The sequence below is a fragment of the Lutra lutra genome, chromosome 12 (assembly GCF_902655055.1).
Source record: "Lutra lutra chromosome 12, mLutLut1.2, whole genome shotgun sequence".
Classification (NCBI taxonomy): Eukaryota; Metazoa; Chordata; class Mammalia; order Carnivora; family Mustelidae; genus Lutra; species Lutra lutra.
In genome coordinates, this window is record NC_062289.1 from 25,639,098 (window position 1) to 25,658,865 (window position 19,768).

General features: G+C 55.0%; 1 protein-coding gene across 1 annotated transcript in view; it reads left to right on the forward strand.

The window, feature by feature from the left end:
* The first annotated feature begins 3,356 nt into the window (after nucleotides 1-3,356).
* Nucleotides 3,357-19,768, forward strand: part of SMAD7 (SMAD family member 7) — a 30,385-nt gene continuing 13,973 nt past the window's right edge. Inside the window, exons 1-3 of the mRNA XM_047697277.1 lie at nucleotides 3,357-4,389; nucleotides 5,810-5,863; nucleotides 11,978-12,052. Coding sequence (XP_047553233.1) covers nucleotides 3,777-4,389; nucleotides 5,810-5,863; nucleotides 11,978-12,052 — 742 coding nt within the window. The 5' untranslated portion in view covers nucleotides 3,357-3,776. The remainder of the gene's footprint in view (nucleotides 4,390-5,809; nucleotides 5,864-11,977; nucleotides 12,053-19,768) is intronic.

Below are 19,768 nucleotides of genomic sequence, written 5' to 3' on the forward strand. Positions count from 1 at the left end.
GGACCCTGAGAGGGCAGGAAACTTGCCAGAAAGCTTTTTAATCCCTGCCAAGTGTAAGTGGAACGTGAGGATCCCCACTGGTGCAAGTTATTGCACAAGGAGGGCAGAGCCCCAGCCTGGAACCAGGTTTTCTGACTTCCAGTCTGGGATTCTTAAGAAGCCTTTCTAAGATGAGTTATATTATACATTTCCCAGAAATCTGGTTTCTGTCTCTTTTGTCTTTCCCACCTGTGATAATAGGATCACCCAGAGCCAAACCTCCCCTCCGACCCATTTCCTTCTGGGCTTTCTTGGCTGCTGTCTTTGCAAGGTGCTTCTTTACAAAGTCACCCCCCACCCCCACAGTGTCAGTGCCATTTTCAATAGGCAACATTTTTATTTACAATAAAATTATGATCTTATACAACTGCAGCTATGTGGCTGCAAAGTAAATGTTTAGAATGCCAGCTTCTGCTCTCTCCTGCATACATTTCTGCTACCGTGAATAAGCTTCAGGACTCCCTTCCCTGGAGATGATCCGTGTAATCAATGTTGCTGATTTTCTCTCACATTTTTACCTCCAAAGGTGCTTTTGTTACATTTGGGGGGAGTGATCCAAATGCCCCTTTGTGTTGTCCTGAATTGATTCCTAAATGTTTACTAAGGATGTATGGTAAATCATGGGCCTCTGAAGTTGCTGGACGGGAAGGGGCTGTAAAGCTAAGATTTATCTATCTCTTTTCCTCCTAAGAACGTATAATTTAGCTGGGATAATGAAAATAGTACGTTTTACCTTTTACAAAGATTCGTCGTTCATCTCATCCCCATCAGTTTTATTATTGTACGGATAGTACAATTGTAAATGACTTTAAAAAATTTTTATTTCACTGAATAATTTGTGAGGTTAGATCACCATGCCAACTAGTGGCCTCGTCAATAGTGATGTGTATATATTTAAATCATTTCGCTTCTCAGTACCATCAGCTTTCACGAAATAAACGCATTTTGGTTCTGTGCGTTCCGAGGCCTTACCCATTTCCTTGCAGTAACCTGACAGCTGGGTCTGTGCTTCTCCCGAACGTGGGGTCAGGCGATAAACTCTATGACCCTAAGCACCTTGAAAGCTTCGGGGCCGAGAAGGGCTCAGAAACAGGCCCTGCATGCATATGCATGCCCCAGGCAGGTCGGCTAGGAAAGGTAACCTTCCCGCGTCGGGAGGCGGGGTGCCGGAGGTCTTCCGGGCTCCGGAGGAAAGCTGCCGGCGGCGGGCTGGAGAGCGCCCCCCCCCCCCGCCGCCCCCGCCCCTTCTCCCGCCTGGATGCTGCCCCTCGCAGCCCGTCAGCCTGCCAAATGCATTCCAGAGCTGTGCACAAGACACACTTCTCCAGGCAGTCCTAGAAACCCGAGCCCGGAGCGGGAGAGGGCGGGAGGGAGCGCGCGGCCGCCGCTGAGGTCACATTCGCGCCGCCTCCCCGCCCTCGGCGGCCCGGCTGTTCCCTCCAGCGCACACTTCCCAGGGCCTGGGTCCAGTCCGGTGTAAATGTCTTCTAAACGGAGACAGCGCTCTCCTCCCCCTTCCCTCCCGCGCGGCCAGGGGATCCGCCGCCAGGGCCTTTAAAACAAAACGAATGAATGAAGCGCTAGGGCGAGCGCGCGCGGGACAGCCACGGCTAAGCTTCCCCGGCTGGGTCTAAATCGAGCCACCGACCGGTTCGTTCCGCTCCAAAACCTGCCGGCGAAGCCCGCTCGGTGCTGTCGGGTCTTCCCATTTCTCCTCTGATCCTGCCAGGGCTAATCGATTCTGGGAGCTGCAAGGCTCCCCACCTTTACCCACCCCCCTCACCATGGTCCCCCTTCTGCAGACCGGGGAGGGGGTGGCGGTGGCGGGGGGGCGGGGGGAGAAATAGCTTTTAGAAACCCGATCTGTTGTTTGCGAAACACAATCGCTTTTTTTTTTTTTTTTAAAGCGACAGGGTGTCTAGACGGCCACGTGACGAGGCCGGAGCCGGGCGCGCCACTGCGCAGTGGAACCAGCAGAGCAGAGGGCCCGAGGCGGGGGGGGGGGGGTGGGGAGCGGGGGGCGGGGAGGAGGCGGCGGCGGCGGCTGGGGGCGGGGGAGCGAAGGGGGAGGAAGGGGGAGGGAAGGGGGCGGGGGCGGGAGGCCTAGCGGGAGGCGGCGAGCCGCGGGCACACTCGCTCACTCGTTCGGCGCACGGAGCACCCTGTCCCCGAGCTGCGCCAGCCGAGCCAGCCGGGCGCCGTGCTCGGTCCGCTCGCCGCGCGGGAGAGAGCTGCCCGAGACAGAGCCAGCCCGCCGGCGCCGAGCTGCCGAGCGTCCGGCCCCGGAGACCCTGAGTGGGGCGCGGCGAGTCCCCGGCGGCGGCAGAAGGACCCGAGCGCCAGGAGAGGGCGGACGGGGGACAAGGAGGCTCCCGGGCGCGACGAGGAGAGTCTCGGTGGAGGAGGCGGCGTGAGGACACCCGGGCCTCCTTGCCGCCGCAGCCGGGTCGGGGCGAGCAGCTCCTGCGGGGAGTCCCGGCGGCCAGGCGCGGCTAGGGGAGGGGGCGCCGGCGGCCCCCGCGTCAGTGAACAGCTTGCGCCCAGGAGGGCGAGAGCGCGCGACCCGCCAGGGGCCCGCCGCCGCCGCCGCGCCGCCCTCCCCCGCGCTGTCAGCCCCGCCGGGCGCAGCCGCTGCCGCCGCCGCCGCAGCATCTTCTGCCCCTGCGCCCCCGCCAGCCCCGAGGAAGTCCCCGCCGAGGACCGGGGCCCCCGGGAGCGCAGGAGGAAAGACCAGACTCCCCTGAAACACCCAGATGCCGCGGATTGAAGCAGCCTAGCCAGACCTTTCTGTGGATTAAAAAAATATACGATTTTTTTTTTCCTTGGCAGAAGAAAAGGAGAGGAAGACCAGCGGGGCTCTGTAAGGAAAAGAGGGGGATGTAACTCGTGGATACGTTTTTTTCCACCCCTCAAACGTCTTGTTTTACTTTGTAAACATTTCTTTTTTTAAACCTTAGCTCCAGCCGGACGCCCCCAGACCTCCGGGGGTGCGAGGAGGTGGTGTTTTTCATTTTGGGCTTTGCATATTTGGTTCTTAGATTTTTGAGAGCCTTCCTATTTCGCCAGACATCTCATGCGGGGTGAAGTCCACTCGGCCCCCTCCCCCGAGTCTTCGTGTGCACGGAATTCGAGGAGATCCGGTTACTAAGGATATAGAGGAAAAAAATAAATCGCGTGCCTGCTTTTTTTTTTTTTTAATTGCCTGTTCTCCCCACCCCCAAATTAAGTTGCTTAGCAAGGGGGAAAGAGGCTTTTTCTTCCCTCCAGCAGCCCAGCCAAACGCCTTTCGTTTTTTGCCCCCGCGGATCTTCCATGTAGGAAGCCAAGGCTGGCGAGCCCGACTCTCGGGAGCCGCTGCGGGGGGGCCTCTTTTTTGGGAGGCGCCGACCGGGGTAGGCTTCGCCGCCCCCAGGGAAGCGGCGGCCGCGTTCCTCCGGGGTGCTCCGGGGCGGGAGAGCCGCGCACGGCGCGGGCCGCGCGGGGTGGGGCAGCCAGAGCGCAGGCCCCCGAGCCCCGGCGGGCGCCCCCGGGCCCCCGCGCGCGCCCCGGCCTCCGGGAGACTGGCGCATGCCACGGAGCGCCCCTCGGGCCGCCGCCGCTCCTGCCCGGGCCCCTGTTGTTGCTGCTATCGCCTGCGCCTGCTGCCCCAACTCGGCGCCCGACTTCTTCATGGTGTGCGGAGGTCATGTTCGCTCCTTAGCCGGCAAACGACTTTTCTCCTCGCCTCCTCGCCCCGCATGTTCAGGACCAAACGATCTGCGCTCGTCCGGCGTCTCTGGAGGAGCCGTGCGCCCGGCGGCGAGGACGAGGAGGAGGGCGCGGGGGGAGGCGGAGGAGGAGGCGACCTGCGGGGAGAAGGGGCGACGGACGGCCGGGCACATGGGGCCGGTGGCGGCGGCGCGGGCAGGGCTGGCTGCTGCCTGGGCAAGGCGGTCCGAGGTGCCAAAGGTCACCACCATCCCCACCCCCCAGCCACGGGCGCCGGCGCGGCCGGGGGCTCCGAGGCGGATCTGAAGGCGCTCACGCACTCGGTGCTCAAGAAACTGAAGGAACGGCAGTTGGAGCTGCTGCTCCAGGCCGTGGAGTCCCGCGGCGGTACGCGCACCGCGTGCCTCCTGCTGCCCGGCCGCCTGGACTGCAGGCTGGGCCTGGGGGCGCCCGCCGGCTCGCAGCCCCCGCAGCCGCCCTCGTCCTACTCGCTCCCCCTCCTGCTGTGCAAAGTGTTCAGGTGGCCGGATCTCAGGCATTCCTCGGAAGTCAAGAGGCTGTGTTGCTGTGAATCTTACGGGAAGATCAACCCCGAGCTGGTGTGCTGCAACCCCCATCACCTTAGCCGACTCTGCGAACTAGGTAAGAAGTTGATCTGCGCGCACCCCCTCCCTTCCCTTCCGCTGGCGCTCAAGTGGAAGAACCCCCTAACCCCCCCAGGGCTTGTCTGTGTGTGTGTGTGTGTGTGTGTGTGTGTGTGTGCGCGCCCCTCCCTTCCCTTCCGCTGGCGCTCAAGTGGAAGAACCCCCTAAGCCCCCCAGGGCTTGTCTGTGTGTGTGTGTGTGTGTGTGTGTGTGTGTGTGTGTGAGTGTGCGCGCGCGCGCAGCCACCTGGATGGGAGGGGTGTACATTCTTTTCTGGGAAGATTTTGGGGACAAAAGTAGAGACAGGACACGGGGAAACTGCAAGGGCATTCCCTGGGGGTTCCCTTCCAGGTTCTTCTCCTCTGTTGCCCCTAGGTGGGTTGTGGGCATTGCCCAGGCACATTTTTCCCAGGCACGCGGTTAAAAATGAGTTGTCTTCATTTCCACATCAGCTGGGGGTGCAGAGAGAAGTGGGGGTCACGCCTCCCATGCACCCGGAAAAGCGTTGAGGTGTGTGGCCGAGTTGGATTCTGTCCAAGCCCGCCAAGGAAGGTTGGGAGAAGCGAGTTGTAGAGGCTGGAAGTCTCGGTGCCTTTAGTAAACAAGGAGAGTCACGTCGGGATCCTCCCTGGCCGCGCAGCCCTGGGGTCTTGGGGCAGAGAGGGTTAGGATGGGAGGCCCAGCTGGGTTTCTCACTCTCAAGTCCGCCAGCCAGAATGGAAAAGAGCCAGTGGTCAGAAGTTGGGTATCCCCAGCTTTTTCCTTTCTTCCAGTACAGTAAAGCAGAGAATTGACTGTAGGGTGGTCTGTCCAATGCTTCTCTGAGCCTCGGCCTCCCTTCTGAGACCCCAGCCTCCTTCAGCCTTTTCCACCGCTTCCCGTTTCTCCACGTCTCTGTGCGCGGCTGGGGATGTGCCTCGGGCCCCCGCAGATCCTCCCAAGTTCGCCAGCGCACTTGGGGCGCGTCTCCCGGGTGGGCTGGGAAAGGGGATCCCCGAGTTTTCTGCGCGCGTGTGCGGCGGGGGCGGGGGGTTGCGGGGTTCGCGGGGGGTGAATTGCGCACCCGGCGGGCGGGCGGGGTCGGGGTCGGGGACGGGGAGGGGGCTTTGTCCCTCCCCGCCCCGTGAACTGTGAAGTGCGCGGCCCCGGCCGAGCCGGTGCTTTCCAGCCGGGCCGGCGGAGCGCGGTGGCGGGGCGGCTGCAGACGTGGAGGAGCGGAGCGCCGAGGCTGGCGCCAGGCGGCCTCTTTTGTTTATCTGACAGCTAAATATCAAGGCAATCACCGCCTCGCGGCCCTCCTCCAACCCCCACAGCTAAGACAAACAGTTGGGCTGAAAGAATGCCTCTGTTATCGTAAGTTTCTATCTCTCTCTCTCTCATGGCTCGGCCTTTATTTTCTCTTACTTTTTTAATTCCAGAGTCTCCCCCTCCTCCTTACTCCAGATACCCGATGGATTTTCTCAAACCAACTGGTGAGTGGATGATTTTAAAAATATCCTTCCTATCTTAAGTTAGACGCGGAGCCTCTAGACCGCGGATCGTTCCTTCGCGGCAGCGGCTCTGGGGAGGAGCTGGGCTTGCCCCGAGGTGATTCTGGGCTTCCTCTGTTGGAAGTTTGGAGGATTTTTCTGTTTTTGTTGTGGCTGGTGTGTGTGTGTGTGTGTGTGTGTGCGCGCGCGCGCGCGTGTGAATGAATATCTAGATTTTCTTTTTTGCAAAGGTGTTCCTTAACATTTTGTTCCTTTTTTCTTTTTTTAATGTATTTTCACTCTCACCAGTGTTGGCTCCGCTTTAACACGTGGAATTTGATCCACGCAGAGGGTCTCCAGCGCCAAATAGGACAGGTTGCTGGGAAAATGCAGATCTTGTGAGTGCCAGAAGAGTCAGTGTGAAGAATGGATAATTTGAGGAGAGGGAAGACTGTTTCAAAGGGGCAGGGAAGGCTTTGGTTGAAAGTAAGAGGTTAGAAAATCTCTAAACAAGCCTTCCTACCTGGCCAGTAGACATGTTTTATCAGGGAAATGATTTTTCTGTTACTATGCCTCTGTGCCAGTAGGTTGGGACACTTTTCCGCTCTAAAATAAAACAAAACAAAAACAAGTAAAGGCGACAGAAGCAGAGGACACCTGGAAGTCACTTTGTCCCTGGGTTTTCTCAGAATTCTTGAGACTACACAAGTTTTTAGCATAGCTCTGCCTGCCTGTTGCTTTGTCACTGGGTGGCGTGGGGCCAGAGCGGAAGCCCATTTGAGACTGGCACCAGCCCCATTGCGGTCGTCTGCTTTCAGCTGCTGGCTGGCTGGGCAGGGGCTCACCCTTGGGGCACACAGTGCCAGGGGGCAGCGGGGCAGCGAAAACTGGGGCTCGGGAGTGCCAACAGGGATGGGCCCCAGTGTCCTCGAGCCCCTTCTTGCACGGTGAGGGGGGAAGGGATTCACCCCCTGTGGGACTGTGTGTAGCCTGGGGCTTCAGGCCCATGTCCTGGTACTTGAAAACTGCAACCCTTGTGACATTTTTGTTTTGCCAAGGTTCTGGGCGCAGGAGACGTGAAGGGTTGGGCCCCAGTTTTCTCTCGGAATTCCACAAGTCCTTCCGCCTCATGAGTTTTGACTGTTGGGCCTTTCCCCCCACTAATTAAAAGTTTTGCTGGGGCGTTGTCATAAATTAAATACTTTAATGAACGGTGTAACCGAAGCCCGTGCTCTGCAGCCAGCCCTCCCGGGACTCCTCCGCTCCCTGAAGTCGGGAGGCGTTGCTGCCTGCCTGGTGCTGGGCTAACCACTGCCTGCAAAGCCCGTGATATTTTGCTTTCGATTTACAAAACACCAGATAAATGGTCATTAATGAGGAGATAACCGGCTCTGTGTATTTGTAACAAACATCACCAAGACGCTCCGTTCTAGAACGGACCTTGGCTGAGCTTTCGACATCGAGACCCAGTGTTCATGAGGTTCGTCCTACAAGGGGCCATCTCTGCCCTGTTCTGGTTTTAACTTGTGCATCTTTCCCATCTGGAGGGGTTCCTTAAAGGAGAGAAAGACCATTCACCTTGGCCCCAGGAGTAAAGATTACTAGGGGTTGATAAATGCTTGTGGAAACCTGAAAGCATAGAAGGGAGGGTGTAGTTGTCTTGGGTCTCCTGCAGGGACATGAGGATAAATCTGTTCATGGGATGCAGGCAGTCCTCCTGTCAGGCCAGGACCTCATTTTCTGTGAGTGGAGTGATAGATTTATTCATTAGCAAGTGTTGACATTAGGTAGCAAAATGTGTGTAAACAGAGAAGCCACAAAGACAGGAGTGTGCCATTTCCAAGGGGGAGAAAAGTTTTCAAGATCAGCCAATAGGAAGTGATTAGCTTGCCAGTCGGAAACTCAAACAGCTGGTTACTCACCCAAAAACGTTTTGTTTAAAACAAAACAAAAAAAGAATGAAAAAAGGAGCTGTTGTGTAGGGACAGGAGGTGGTAAGGGGCAAAACCATTCACTGCCCCCCCCACCAAGAATTGTCTTCATACCCTGGCGGGCAGCCAGGTCTGGGAATGGTGGGGCTGGAGATAGGGCAGGGACCCGGGCCTTGAAGTCACACACACAGATGGGATGCTGCCCCAGGTTTTTGTCTTCACTTTGCACACGGGAGGAGAATACTTGGCTGGGGAATTGAGATCAGCTGCTTGCGTTCTTAAGCGTCTGAGCTCTAGGCTGGATTTTTGGTCTTGGGTGATTAGGTGAGAACCAGTTGCAAGGTTTTACAATGGACAACTGTTAAAATCTTAGCCAGTCGCACAGCTAAGAGAATCCCTTCTGGGAAGTCTCCAGCTTGCCTGGTACCTCTGCGGCCTTTGGAGGAACTCCAGGGCTTAAAGCTGGGAACTCCTATTTTGCTGTGGTTCAAGCCATCCTGGGGTAGCTTCTAGACGTGGGTGCCGGGTGGTCCCAAACCAGCAGGATTTTCCTGGAAAGAGTTAGACATTAACTGAACCTAGGGGCAAGATGGCTGGGACTTGGGGCTATTTGAAGTCAAGAAGACTGCCTCCCTTCCCACAAGGGATAAGGACGTGCTGTTTCAGAGTAGTAGTTGGTGTATGGGCTGGGGCTGCTGAGGGGAGTGCTCTGTGGGCTCCCTGTGTCCGTATCCACATCGTATCTGCTTGACTGGTGGGCGGTGGGAGGGGCTCCTTGCTGGAGACACTACTTGAGTAGGCTGGGGACCGAGGTGATCGGTACCCACTGGGTGGGTCAGGCCTCCAATGCGTAGTTGGGAAGTCTGGGATCTAGCCCTGTTTTTACTTCTTAACACATGCCTTTTAACTTTTCTGAACCTCTTTAAATCTAGATGATCAAAGAGTGAAGAGTTAAATGATTCATTCATTGGCTCATTAACTGGGTCATTCATTCATTCTACAGGCCTGGTGATGTGCCTGTCTAAAAATGTGAATGATTCTGATGCCGTGGATTGTGCTGTCCCCAGGGTTCATGGGACTTGTGGTTGGGGGCAGACCTGGTACATTGAGGGTACAGCTGTGGTTGGCGGGGAGCGGGGTTGGAGCTCCTCTGGCTCTGGTGCCCCTTACAAAGCTCAGAACTAAGTTGACAGAACATCCAGGCTCTCCAGGAACCATTCTCTTGGTGAGAGAAGTTGGATCTCCAGCTCCCTCACCTTGTATCCCCTCTGGACAGCTTGTTCCTTGGCTGGTCCCCAGGTTTGCGTCTTTTAAGGACTGTCTTTTCCTCCCGGAGAACCCAGCACTTACTGGGTGCTTGGTAATGTTTAACGATGGATGAGAGCCAGGAATGGCCTAGAACTTCTGTGTGTGTGTGCAGCCTGGGCTCTGGAGAGCGGTGACACAGGGTGGAGACTGAGACACTAACTTTGGAGGTCTGTCTTGCTGGAGCTTTTTAGTGGGTGAGGGATGGAGGTGTGTGGCCTCTTGGATCTTTACGAGCTGCGAGCACCTGGCTGTGTAGCTCGAGGTCAGGCTGGATGCTGGGACTGTCGGCCTGACTACCCACAGGCCTGACTACCTGCGGGGACCGGCGATGCCTGGGGAGGGAGAGCTGTGGGAAGGGAGAGATGAGCACTGATCTCTTGGGCATGGCCCAGCTCACTGGGTGGCCCCTTGGACTGTCAGGGACGCCTCAGTTTACCCGGGTGCGGGTCGAACAGGTATACTTCGCTACTTCACAGGGGTGGTAGGGAGGCCTAATTAATGTTTGTAAATCCCTCCTGAGATCAAAGGCTCTGTAGAAGGGCAGAGCACCATTTCATAAAAACCCTTGTGGTTGTCGGTGCCGACCTGGCTTACCTTTGATCTGAGCGGGGCTGACACCCTGAATGTGGCCCCAGCTCTGCCCCGAGATGCTGGGCTCTTCCTTTGAAACACACTTGGCCCCTGGGACTCAGCCAGCCAAAGCTGAAGGAGGGCAGGGGGCTGTGGCCGTGGATCAGTCGTCATCTTTAACGGGGGTGGGGGAGGTGTGTCTTCCGCTTGTGGATAGGTAGGGCCTATCTCTAGAACATGGTGAAGGCCATCAAAGTAGTTTAGAAAGTGCAGGGTCTCCACCAGTTAACAAGCAGCTCCATTTCCTGCTCCCCCTATTGTTTTGCATTTGATTAAGTGTATCCTGTAAAACTGTATATTCCTGTTAGGAATTACACTTCACCCTGATAAAATGAGATTACACGCAGTCTTTTCTCTCTCCCCTGCCCACCGCTGCGGCGCCTGCGCTCCCCCTTCCCCTAGTGAGAATTTTTGAAAAGTTGTTCTTCCAGCCACAAAGAGAGAAACGCAGGAGCATGTGGGAAGGGAGGGGGGAGGGTCCTGGGATTAGTAGTTGGAAGGGCAAGTGGGAGAAACCCAGAGGTGGTGGTTTTGGGGTCCTGTGTAAGCCCTGCTCAGCCCCCCACCTCTTTTTTGAGGGGGTAACAGAGACTGCTGATGGGCTCCTTGTCTCCGAGCTGCTCTTGACTTTGGCTTCTATTGGCCCATCTGGCCAAGTGGATCCAGTGGGAAGCTGGTTAGGACACACCCTGGGGACATGCTGCTGGTCACCTGGGGTGGTTGGGGGGCTGGAATTGTGTGCTTGGGTGACACCAGGAAGCCTCTTTCCTGAGCCAGCCTTTTCCTAGGACTCTCTGGAAGTTTGGCATTGGCAGTGGTGCATGACAGAGCTTACAGGGTCTTGTGTATCTTTGTTTCATGGTGTAATTAGTTGTGGTTCGGAGGCATTATTATTTGGTTTAGCTGCTTGGAGGGTTTAGCTGCTTGGAGGGAGACTGTCGAGTCTGTTTCTCAGGTAGAATTGTCATTCGGGTCACTGTGCAGAGCACCCGAGGGTGACAGAGATGTTGAAGAGAAGCTTCTAGTCCAGCTAGGACAGGCGGAATCTGAAGGTAAATGATCTGCAAAGACGGCAGAAGGGAACTCCCAAGTGCTGGGTGCCGGAAAGATTTTATGGGAGCCGAGGACAGGGAAGGGGGAGATTTACAGATCTGGGGCTGCCCGGGAAGGACCAGTCCTGGAAGGAGGTAGAACATTTCCCCTCCAGCTGGGAGCCTTGAGATGTTCTCTGTCCTGATCTGGTGGTGGTGGCTTTACGCAGGCGTGTACACAAGTAGGATTCATGGGGTTGTTCTGAGATGTGTACGCTTTCCCATACTAATATGTCAATTAAAAAGGGAAAAGCTGGGGTCTAGGTGGCTCAGTTGGTTAAGCGTCTGCCTTTGGCTCGGGTCATGATCCCAGGGTCCTGGGATCGAGCCCCACATTAGACTCCTTGCTCAGTGAGGCGTGGGGCAGGGAGCCTGCTTTTCCATGTGGCCCTCGAATAAATAAGATTCAAAAAAAAAAAAAAAAAAGGACTTTCAGCCCAAGGGCAGTCTTCAAAAAGTCCTAAAGAACTGGGAAGCCTGTCTTTCACAAGGTGAGGGAGAGACTGGTCTGTGGGAGTGGCAGAGAGGCCCCAGGATCTGAGCAAAGAGTCTTCACCCTTGATCGAGCGATAGCTGGTAGGCAGACTGCAGTGGGGGTTGAGAACAGAACCCAGGCGTTCTTTGACCTTGGGAACTACCTGGTTTTCTCAATGGGGGATTTGCAATAAAAGAGAAATTTCCAGCCAGTCTGTGATGGAGCCTGACTTGACCAATGATTAACTGGCTGCCCGGAGCCCAGACGGGTGACAAGGTGCTGTGGTCTGTCTTGCCGTGGGCAGCAAAGCCTGAGCAGTCCGTTAATAATCAGCGTCGCAGCAGGAGTCGGCTGCTTGGAATGTGTGGTTTCTCTTTTTTTTTTTTTTTTTAAAGATTTTATTTATTTATTTGACAGACAGAGATCACAAGTAGGCAGAGAGGCAGGCAGAGAGAGAGGAAGGGAAGCAGGCTCCCTGCTGAGCAGAGAGCCCGATGTGGGACTCGATCCCAGGACCCTGAGATCATGACCTGAGCCGAAGGCAGCGGCTTAACCCACTGAGCCACCCAGGCGCCCTGTGTGGTTTCTCTATAAAGCTGTTTAGAATGTGCTTAAAAATTCATCTTGGTGTTTTTATCTATTTGTGTATTTATTTATTTCTCTTTCGTTCTCAAATCCACAGCGGACTGTCCAGATGCTGTGCCTTCCTCCGCTGAAACAGGGGGAACGAATTATCTGGCCCCTGGGGGGCTTTCAGGTGAGACATTTTCCCTTATTTTTCCTGGCAGTTTCAAGACCTTGAAATGACTGGACGCTGGAGGAATGGGGGTGGCCTGCTGCTGTCCCCATGGGTCTGGGATTAATTCTCACTTGTATGTGCTTAAACTGGATGCATCCGTGTTGACTCGGCCCCTGAGCTGGTCATCCTGCGGTCCCCTGTGCCTGCTCCGTGGATGAGGAAGTGGGGGCCAGCTGCGGCCTGGCGGGGTGCTGTTTCCTGGTTATTGTGAAAGAAACTACAGGCTCAGGGGGGTTGTACTTGGCTGACTTGGGTCTCATTAGTTGATGGGTTTAAATCTTTTTCCAACTTGTCCTTCGTGTATTGAGCAGCTTGAAAGGGACAGATCCACCTTTCTGGAACTTGCAGAGATAACTCAAGTGTAGGGTGGGAATTCTGCATAGATGTCCTCCGTGCCTCTGTAAAGTGTCCGTTCCGGTCTAGCTTAGTGCGTATCTGTGCCCGGGAGCCACAGGATGGAGGCCTGGCAGACTGTAGAGCTCACAGGGCTTACCTGGGAGGGAAGCTTTTCCTCAGGGTCCATGGGCTGCTGGAGGTTCTGGAATGCCAGTGCTGGAGGGTCACGGGATTGAGGGAGGGGCACTGGGGAGCCCAGCATCCTTGTCCCTGAGAAGCAGGAGAAGAGAGTCATAAACTTGGAGAAACTCATTAGCAGTGTAAGTGGGAAGCATTTTCCTCTTTTTCCGAAGACATCCGGTTTACACCTGATTTTCGCACCCAAGTATGGCATCACCGGGTTTTCTGAGAGCTCGCTAGAGCAAGAGGCAAAGTAGACTGGGGGTGGGGGTGGGGGGGGGAGAAATTCCACAGACTTCCATGCATTTGTCGTCTCTTGCTTTGGGACATTGGTATAGGATCATGGCGGCTTGGATGGAAGCAGTAGAATTTATCTCCAGGGGGTACTAGTAGTGTACCCCCTTCTGTGAGGTGACCTCTGGGAGTCAGGCACCGCTTCCATGCCACGGTCATGCTCAGCTCATCCCGGCCAGCCAGACCCTCCTAGGCTCTCCCCGGGAACCGAGCTTGGAGGACGCCTTTAGGAAGACCCTTGTTTGTTTTTATTTCAGCGCAGTATATACTCTGACTGTTGTCTGGGACCGGAGGGTTTTGTTTACACACAGCTCCTAATGAGGAGTGAGCAGGAAGGAGAGGGGACTTGGAGAGGGGGCGGGGCTTCAGGCCTGAGGACGGGGCTGGACCGCAGCGGGGGAGCGGGGAGGGGAAGCGGGGAGCACTTGCAACTTGCAGGAATGTGTGAACTGCGTCTTCTCTGCTTTCTAAGACTGAGAAAGTTCCTGAAAGAAAGAAGGCCAAGAGAGAGGGTCTGGGCAAAAGAACACACTCAGGATGTTGTTAGATGGGATTATTTTTTAGATCTTGAACGTGTAGGGAGGATCCCCAGCCCCTTCGAACCACATGAAATAGCAAGGGAAGTGGTAGCGTTTGAAAGGGGGGGCTTTTCGGAAGGGTTGTCTCATTGATAACATCTTGTCTGTCTTCTCTGCTGGGGGAAGTGACGACACCAGACACCAGCCCGAGCTTCTCCTCCCTTGGCCCAAGAGCCAAACGACAGCACAGCCCCGTCGGAGATGGGTGGGCGCTTGACTTCACGTTCCCAAAGCCCTCCCCAAACCGGGGAAGGGGTGTGTGGGTAAAACAGTGACTTAACTGCTGTCCCCATCCCTACCCCCTGAGGTAATTGCAACCATTTAGATCACTAAGGAGCTGCTAGGGAGGAGTGGTTGTCTCTGAAGGGATCCAATGGTTTAACCAAACTGCAAAAGGAAAAAGACCAGGGGGCCCCCACATGAAAGAGCATTTGTTTTGAATTTTAGCTCTTAATTTACTAATTCCCAAGGCTTCAAAGTTTGAGCTCTTTCTTCTTTCCGTTCAGAGTTGGAGCAGTTTATTAATAATGTGTTGTGTGGGGAAATTGAAGAAACTTGATTTTTGGGTTGGTGCCCAGTGGTTTGGGGGTGGTAGGAGGGGAGGTGATGGGCACGGAGAAAGCCCGGAGCTATGCCCTTTGGAGCGAGAGTGCCTCCTAAAAGATGATTTAATGGCCGGGGTCCAGGGTGAGGGTTTTGCAGATGGAGGGAGCCCAAACTTCCTCCTTTCCCAAGTTGATGTTTCCATCAGGGGAGGGGGGTGGCCTGGGTGTGTCCACCTTGGAGAATGAGGCTGGTGGGGGCTGTGGCGGCGGCGTGGCCGAATGGGGCAGTGCCCGTGGCCAAGTGGGACGAGGCTGCCCAAGGGAAGGGGTCAGCAGAGGCTGGAGGGTGGGAGCCTGCTTCGGGAAGCGGGGGGGGGCAAGCGGCAGTCAAGGTGGGGACCGGTGAAAGCGGCCACCAGGATCTACCCCTCCTCCCCCTTGAAATAACCTCTGTGAGTGTGTCTTTCATAGGCCCTGTGTGCTGTTTTCCTTCCTGTCCTGCCCTGGCTGAGAGCAGGCTTCATGAATGGGGCTCAGTTTAGGGTGGGAGGAAGGTCGGGAGCGGGAGCCAGAGCTTGATTCTCTTGGCAAGGGAAGAAGGGAAAGGAAAAACAGCCACATGTGAAAATGTGGTGCCTCGGAGGTTGGGGTGGGGGTGTGCTCAAAGGCATTCCCTCCTGAACTGCCGGGGTGACTCCGAGGCTGGCCCTGCCCTCTCCTGCGGGGAAGGGGAGTGGGTGGCTGGGAGCCCTGGGCGCAGACCTGCCGCCTGCATTTGGAATCCAGCCTTGCAGCTTGGGTCTGGCCGGGGAGGCGATGGGCCCAGGCCTTCGGGACTTCGCAGTGAAACACGCCCCACCCCTGCAAGTTTCCTCAGTCTGGGAAAACGGCACATTTTTAGAAGGCTGGGACTTGGCTCCAGGAGATTGTACTTTCATTTCTGACAGCCGGCTCTCTGAGACAGATGGATTGCTGGGTGCATGGTTTTGCGTGTGTGCGTGTGCGTGCGGCAGACGTACAGATAGACGACTGTGCACCGGCACATAAGCAGGCCGGGGTCCCCAGGCAGGCTGTGGGAGAGGCCTGGCTTCCTTCCCCTCACCTGGGGTAGGTGGATGGCAGAGCAGCTGTTCCACGAGGATATGCGCTTTGGGGTTGGGGGGTTGTTTGTGGATTGGTTCTGGGCCCTGATTTGGCAGCCTCGAGTTCAGTTGTGTGTGTGGTGCCTTTTGAAAGGCATGGAGCTTCAGAGTGGGCCCTTGCTGCTGGAGCAGGTCCTGGCCTGGGAAGGACCCGCCTGGGAAGGACCCGCCTGGGAAGGACCCGCCTGGGAAGGACCCGCCTGGGAGAGGTCTGATGCAGAGGGGAAGCTTCTAGGTTTGGCCCGGTGGTGGAAGCGGGAGGGTTTTGCTCCCAGAGCTTTGCCTGTATCACTGGTAATCAAAAGCATGTGCTAGAAGCTGCCATCTTTGCAGTCTTTCTGTCTGGAGTTCCCTGTGGGGTTTTCCTTTAGCTCATCTGTCCTTTTCTGGGTGGGTTGGAGGAACACCGTCTCTCACCTGCAGGTTCTGGGCCATTCAGCTATAGACCCGTCCGTCCTCCGTCCTCCTCCCTGTACGTACTCTTGTCTGGAGCTGGCCTTAGTTGGGGCTGGGATGGGAGGCTAGCAGTTTGTAGTTATATAAACTTTTAGAGAGATGCCACCATGGAATTCAAGGAAGGAGGTGGAGGGCAATGCTGATGTGGTACTGATGTGTCTTGAGGGGTTGGGACTGCGGTTGAGGGAGCCCCAACTCCTGGCTGTTCAGAGTCATGCTTATCGGAGAGACATGGTCCCACCAGCCCAGGGGAGGGCCTTAAGAACCATGTATTAGGGGCGCCTGGGTGGCTCGGTGGGTTGGGCCACTGCCTTTGGCTCAGGTCATGATCTCAGGGTCCTGGGATCGAGTACCGCATCAGGTTCTCAGCTCAGCAAGGAGTCTGCTTCCCTCTCCCTCTCTCTCTGCCTGCCTCTCTGCCTGCTTGTGATCTCTGTCAAATAAATAAATAAAACCTTTGGAAAAAAAAAAAACAAAAAACCATGTATTAAAAAAAAAACCCAAACAAACAAATACCACGTATGGCTTCTCGTTCCCACTTCTGGGTGATGGGAGTGTCCTTAGGTCAGTGGGCACTCCTGGAACTTGTCTCTTCCTTCTCTCTGATCCCTGCTGGCATCTGTGATCGCTACAGAGAAAGAAGTCTTCAAAATTAGCTGTATATAATCTGGAAATGTGCTCTGGCTCAGTCCATGGTCAACTTCGGTTCAAACCAAGTAGCTTAGGAAAGATGATTCCATCTTGTTTCTAAGCAAAGTTGATCAGTTCCATGGGAACAGTTACTTACTGTCCAGCTTGGAATGGTGATGGCACACTGGGGATCTGGATCTGGGTGCCTGTCTGTTTTTCATGTCCCCTTCCTCTGCCTGGGAACAAGCAGCTTGTGGTTTCACTGAGGTCTCTAATGCTAAGGGTGGTGGTGGTGGAGAAGAAGGGCTGAGCTCCAATCCAAGCAGGCTTTTGGGGGAGGCAGCTGTACCAGCACATGGGACTGTGAGTGCGCTCCTTGCCTACTCACTCTTACCCCCAGGTCCAGACAGTCTGTAACTCTAGGGACCCAGCTCCCTAAATGCCAGTGTAATGAGTCGGGCCTGGACCAGCTCACCTGGTGCACACCCACTCCCCCGTGAAGACCAGTCCTGGACAGCAGCTCAGGCATCTGCAATGCTTGGGGCCATGCTCTCAGCCCTGGATGTGGGTTCATTCATGAAATCCCCTTTGTCCGGGAAAGAATGAGGTAGGCAGGCAGGGGTTAAGTGCAGGGAGATGAAGTTCTCTGGAGCAAATCTGGGCTGCTCTCCTGGCCAGAATTAGACGGGCTTCAGCCTCCTGCATTCTGTCACCAAGGCAGAACAGGGCCTCCTAACAAAGGGGGAGAGGGCCAGGTGAGGGCCAGTTTCCAGGGTCACGTCCGGCTGTAGTCTAGCGCATGAAATCTCACCGCCTTTCTTGGAGCTTTCCTTAGCAGAGCCTGGTTGTAGCTGGGTGGATTTCTAGACCTATTGGGGTGGGGGGGCTCTGTGGCAAGCTCCAAGCCAGTAGGACAACAGAAAGGGAAGAAATGCCAAAGTCATGCTCAAGTTTGGCTTCCTTTGCATTTATTGTTGTCGCTGTCGCTGTCCCATCGTGACGGCCAGGCTGAGCCGTGCGCTTCAGTCTGGGCTTGGAACCCACAGCGGCAACTGTAAAGCAGGTGGGGGGACACGAGGCCTAGGGTGGTGGTCCCAGACTTCCCTGCGTGTTAGACACCCTGGGATCTTCTGCATCACGGTGTGCGGGTGGGCTTCCAGGATGTGGAGCTCACCAGGTGCTGACACGTTGAGGAAGCCCTGGGACGAGGGGCAGAGAGATCTGTGTTCCTGCGGTGGTGGTGGTGGGGGGGATGGACTCTTGTGGCTTATCTTGGTGGCCACGCAGGTGTCATTCTCTCTAGCGAAGAATTTGAGTATCTCACTGAATGAACCTCTTCTCAAATAGGATTTTTGCTTGATGAGAAGCTTGACAAGGTGTGTTAACTTGGCACCTTCCTCCAGCTGATTTCTGCCCTTTAATGAGATTGTAAAAGTGGCCCGTGGGACAGAGTTCCCTTTTGGGGTGAAAAGAATGTTCTGGAACCATGTACATACTGCTGATGCTTACATAACTCTGGGAATGCACTCTGTCACTAATGGTACATTTTATGTTACATGTATTTTACCCCAATTTTTTTTAAAGTAGTGATCTGTGGTCACTTTTAAATGCATGCTGATACTTGGATAATCAAGAACGGTGATTCCAAAGAGTAAAAATGGGAAAACTTGTGTTAGGTACCTGGGAGCTACTGTTGACAAGCACTTGTTCCCAGAGCACCTCTGAGGTCTCCTAGGTTGAGGGGCTCCCGTGGACGGGCCTGTCTTCTCTAACTCTTTAACTCCCTGAAGAAGTGGGGAGAAGCAGGCACTTCTCAGTGTTGTTTTTTTCTTTTTCTTTTTCTTTTTTTTTGACCTTCCCTTTTCCATGTGGGTTGCAGAAATGAGAGGCAGGAAAGTTCCCTGTGGTTCTTTCCGAGCCTGACCTTTTTGCAAGGGAAGTGAGTGCCCTTGTTTCCTCTCTGCCCCAGATAGTATTTTCCCCCCAGGTCTACCCAGCCTGGTTCCCTGCTGCCTGGCCAGCCCAGGGATTGGAAACCAAGTAGATGCTGGGGCTGTCCCCATCCCCCAAAGCCTGGGACCCCTGAACTGTGTGACATCCCCACTGAGGTTATAGGGCTGCAGAGGGAGGCGGGTGACTTGCCCCGGGGGCCCTCCCTTTGCAGGAGCCTCGTGAAAGGTTACTGTACATCACGGCCACTGGGAGGTCACTCCTGGTCCTACCATCTTCCTCGCGCAGGATTGAATGGCTAGCCCAGAGTCTGGCCGGGTGCCTACTGTCACAGAGAGGCTTCCTCTCAGGGCTATTTTCAGCGGGAAGATATTATTAACAGCTGAGGTCCAGTTCTCAATTTAGTGGCTAACATACCAAGAAAGCAACATTGACTTTGTCAGCGACGGCTGTACCCAAACACGCTGGGGCTGCCCCCGGCCCCCTTCCATGTCTCCCTGTGGGGTGTCCTTGGGGACCTGGGGTGGGGAAGCTGTGATCTGGGAGATTTTGTCTACCACACAGACATTGGAGACTCTTTAATGAAGCCGACTCTAAAAAAGGTGTTTCCATTCTAAGGTGGGGAGATTTTGTGCTGGGAATGGGGGCCCTGGATGGAAAAAAGCTTTTTGTGGAGTTCAGGACAGTTTAAAACAGTGATAACTTTCACCTTGTAAGTGAACAGGAAATATTGGGATAAGACAGGAAATTGCATCATTCCTTTTATAAGAAGAACTCCAGAAAAAAAAAGTTGTTCGCGAAAGGTAGTGGCTAAGAGGAGGCCAGCCCTGAATTTTTTTGTTGTTGTTTTGTTGTTTCTTTGGGTTTTCACCCTCCCCCCCCCTTCTTCCTTCCACTCCCACCAGGACTTTTAGGCCATTATCTTTAAGAAAGGGGCTGTTTGAGAACTTTATGTTATTTTTATTATTAAAAAAATATTTGACCAGAAGGGTCACCTTCAGTTGAAATGTTAACTGCAGCCTTATTTCCTGGTTCACTGAAGAATCTTTCATGACTTTTTCAGTTTCCTTCCCCAAATGGTGGGGCCAAGCAGCTCTTGGCTGGAAGTGAATTTTGGTTTGGCTGCTTGAGGTCCTCCACACGGAGCCCCACCCAGTGTCATTAGCTCAGTTTTAACTTGCAAAAGGGGGAAAAAAAAAAAAAACTTATATTTTTGGTCGGTGGACATAGATAAGAATTTGCTCGTGCCTGCAGCTCTCCCTCCCAAGCCTTGCCTTCCCCTAACATGGGTGCCTGGCATGGGGCAGGCGGGGAGTCGAGGCTGCCTTGATTTTTCCAGCCACAGAGCCCAGTCCCGTGTCCACCCCCACACCCCCCAGGAATTTCTTACCTTCTGAGACTACGTTTCTAGGGCACTCCTGAGGAGTGGTGGGGGAAGGGGGTGATGGGGCCCACCCGTTACCCAGAAGCTTCCCCCAGCAAGAGGGCTTGCCACAGTCCCACGCGGTGTGGAGAAGTAGGTGGTATATTGTCCTTGGGTATAAAAACACAAGTTTCCATTTA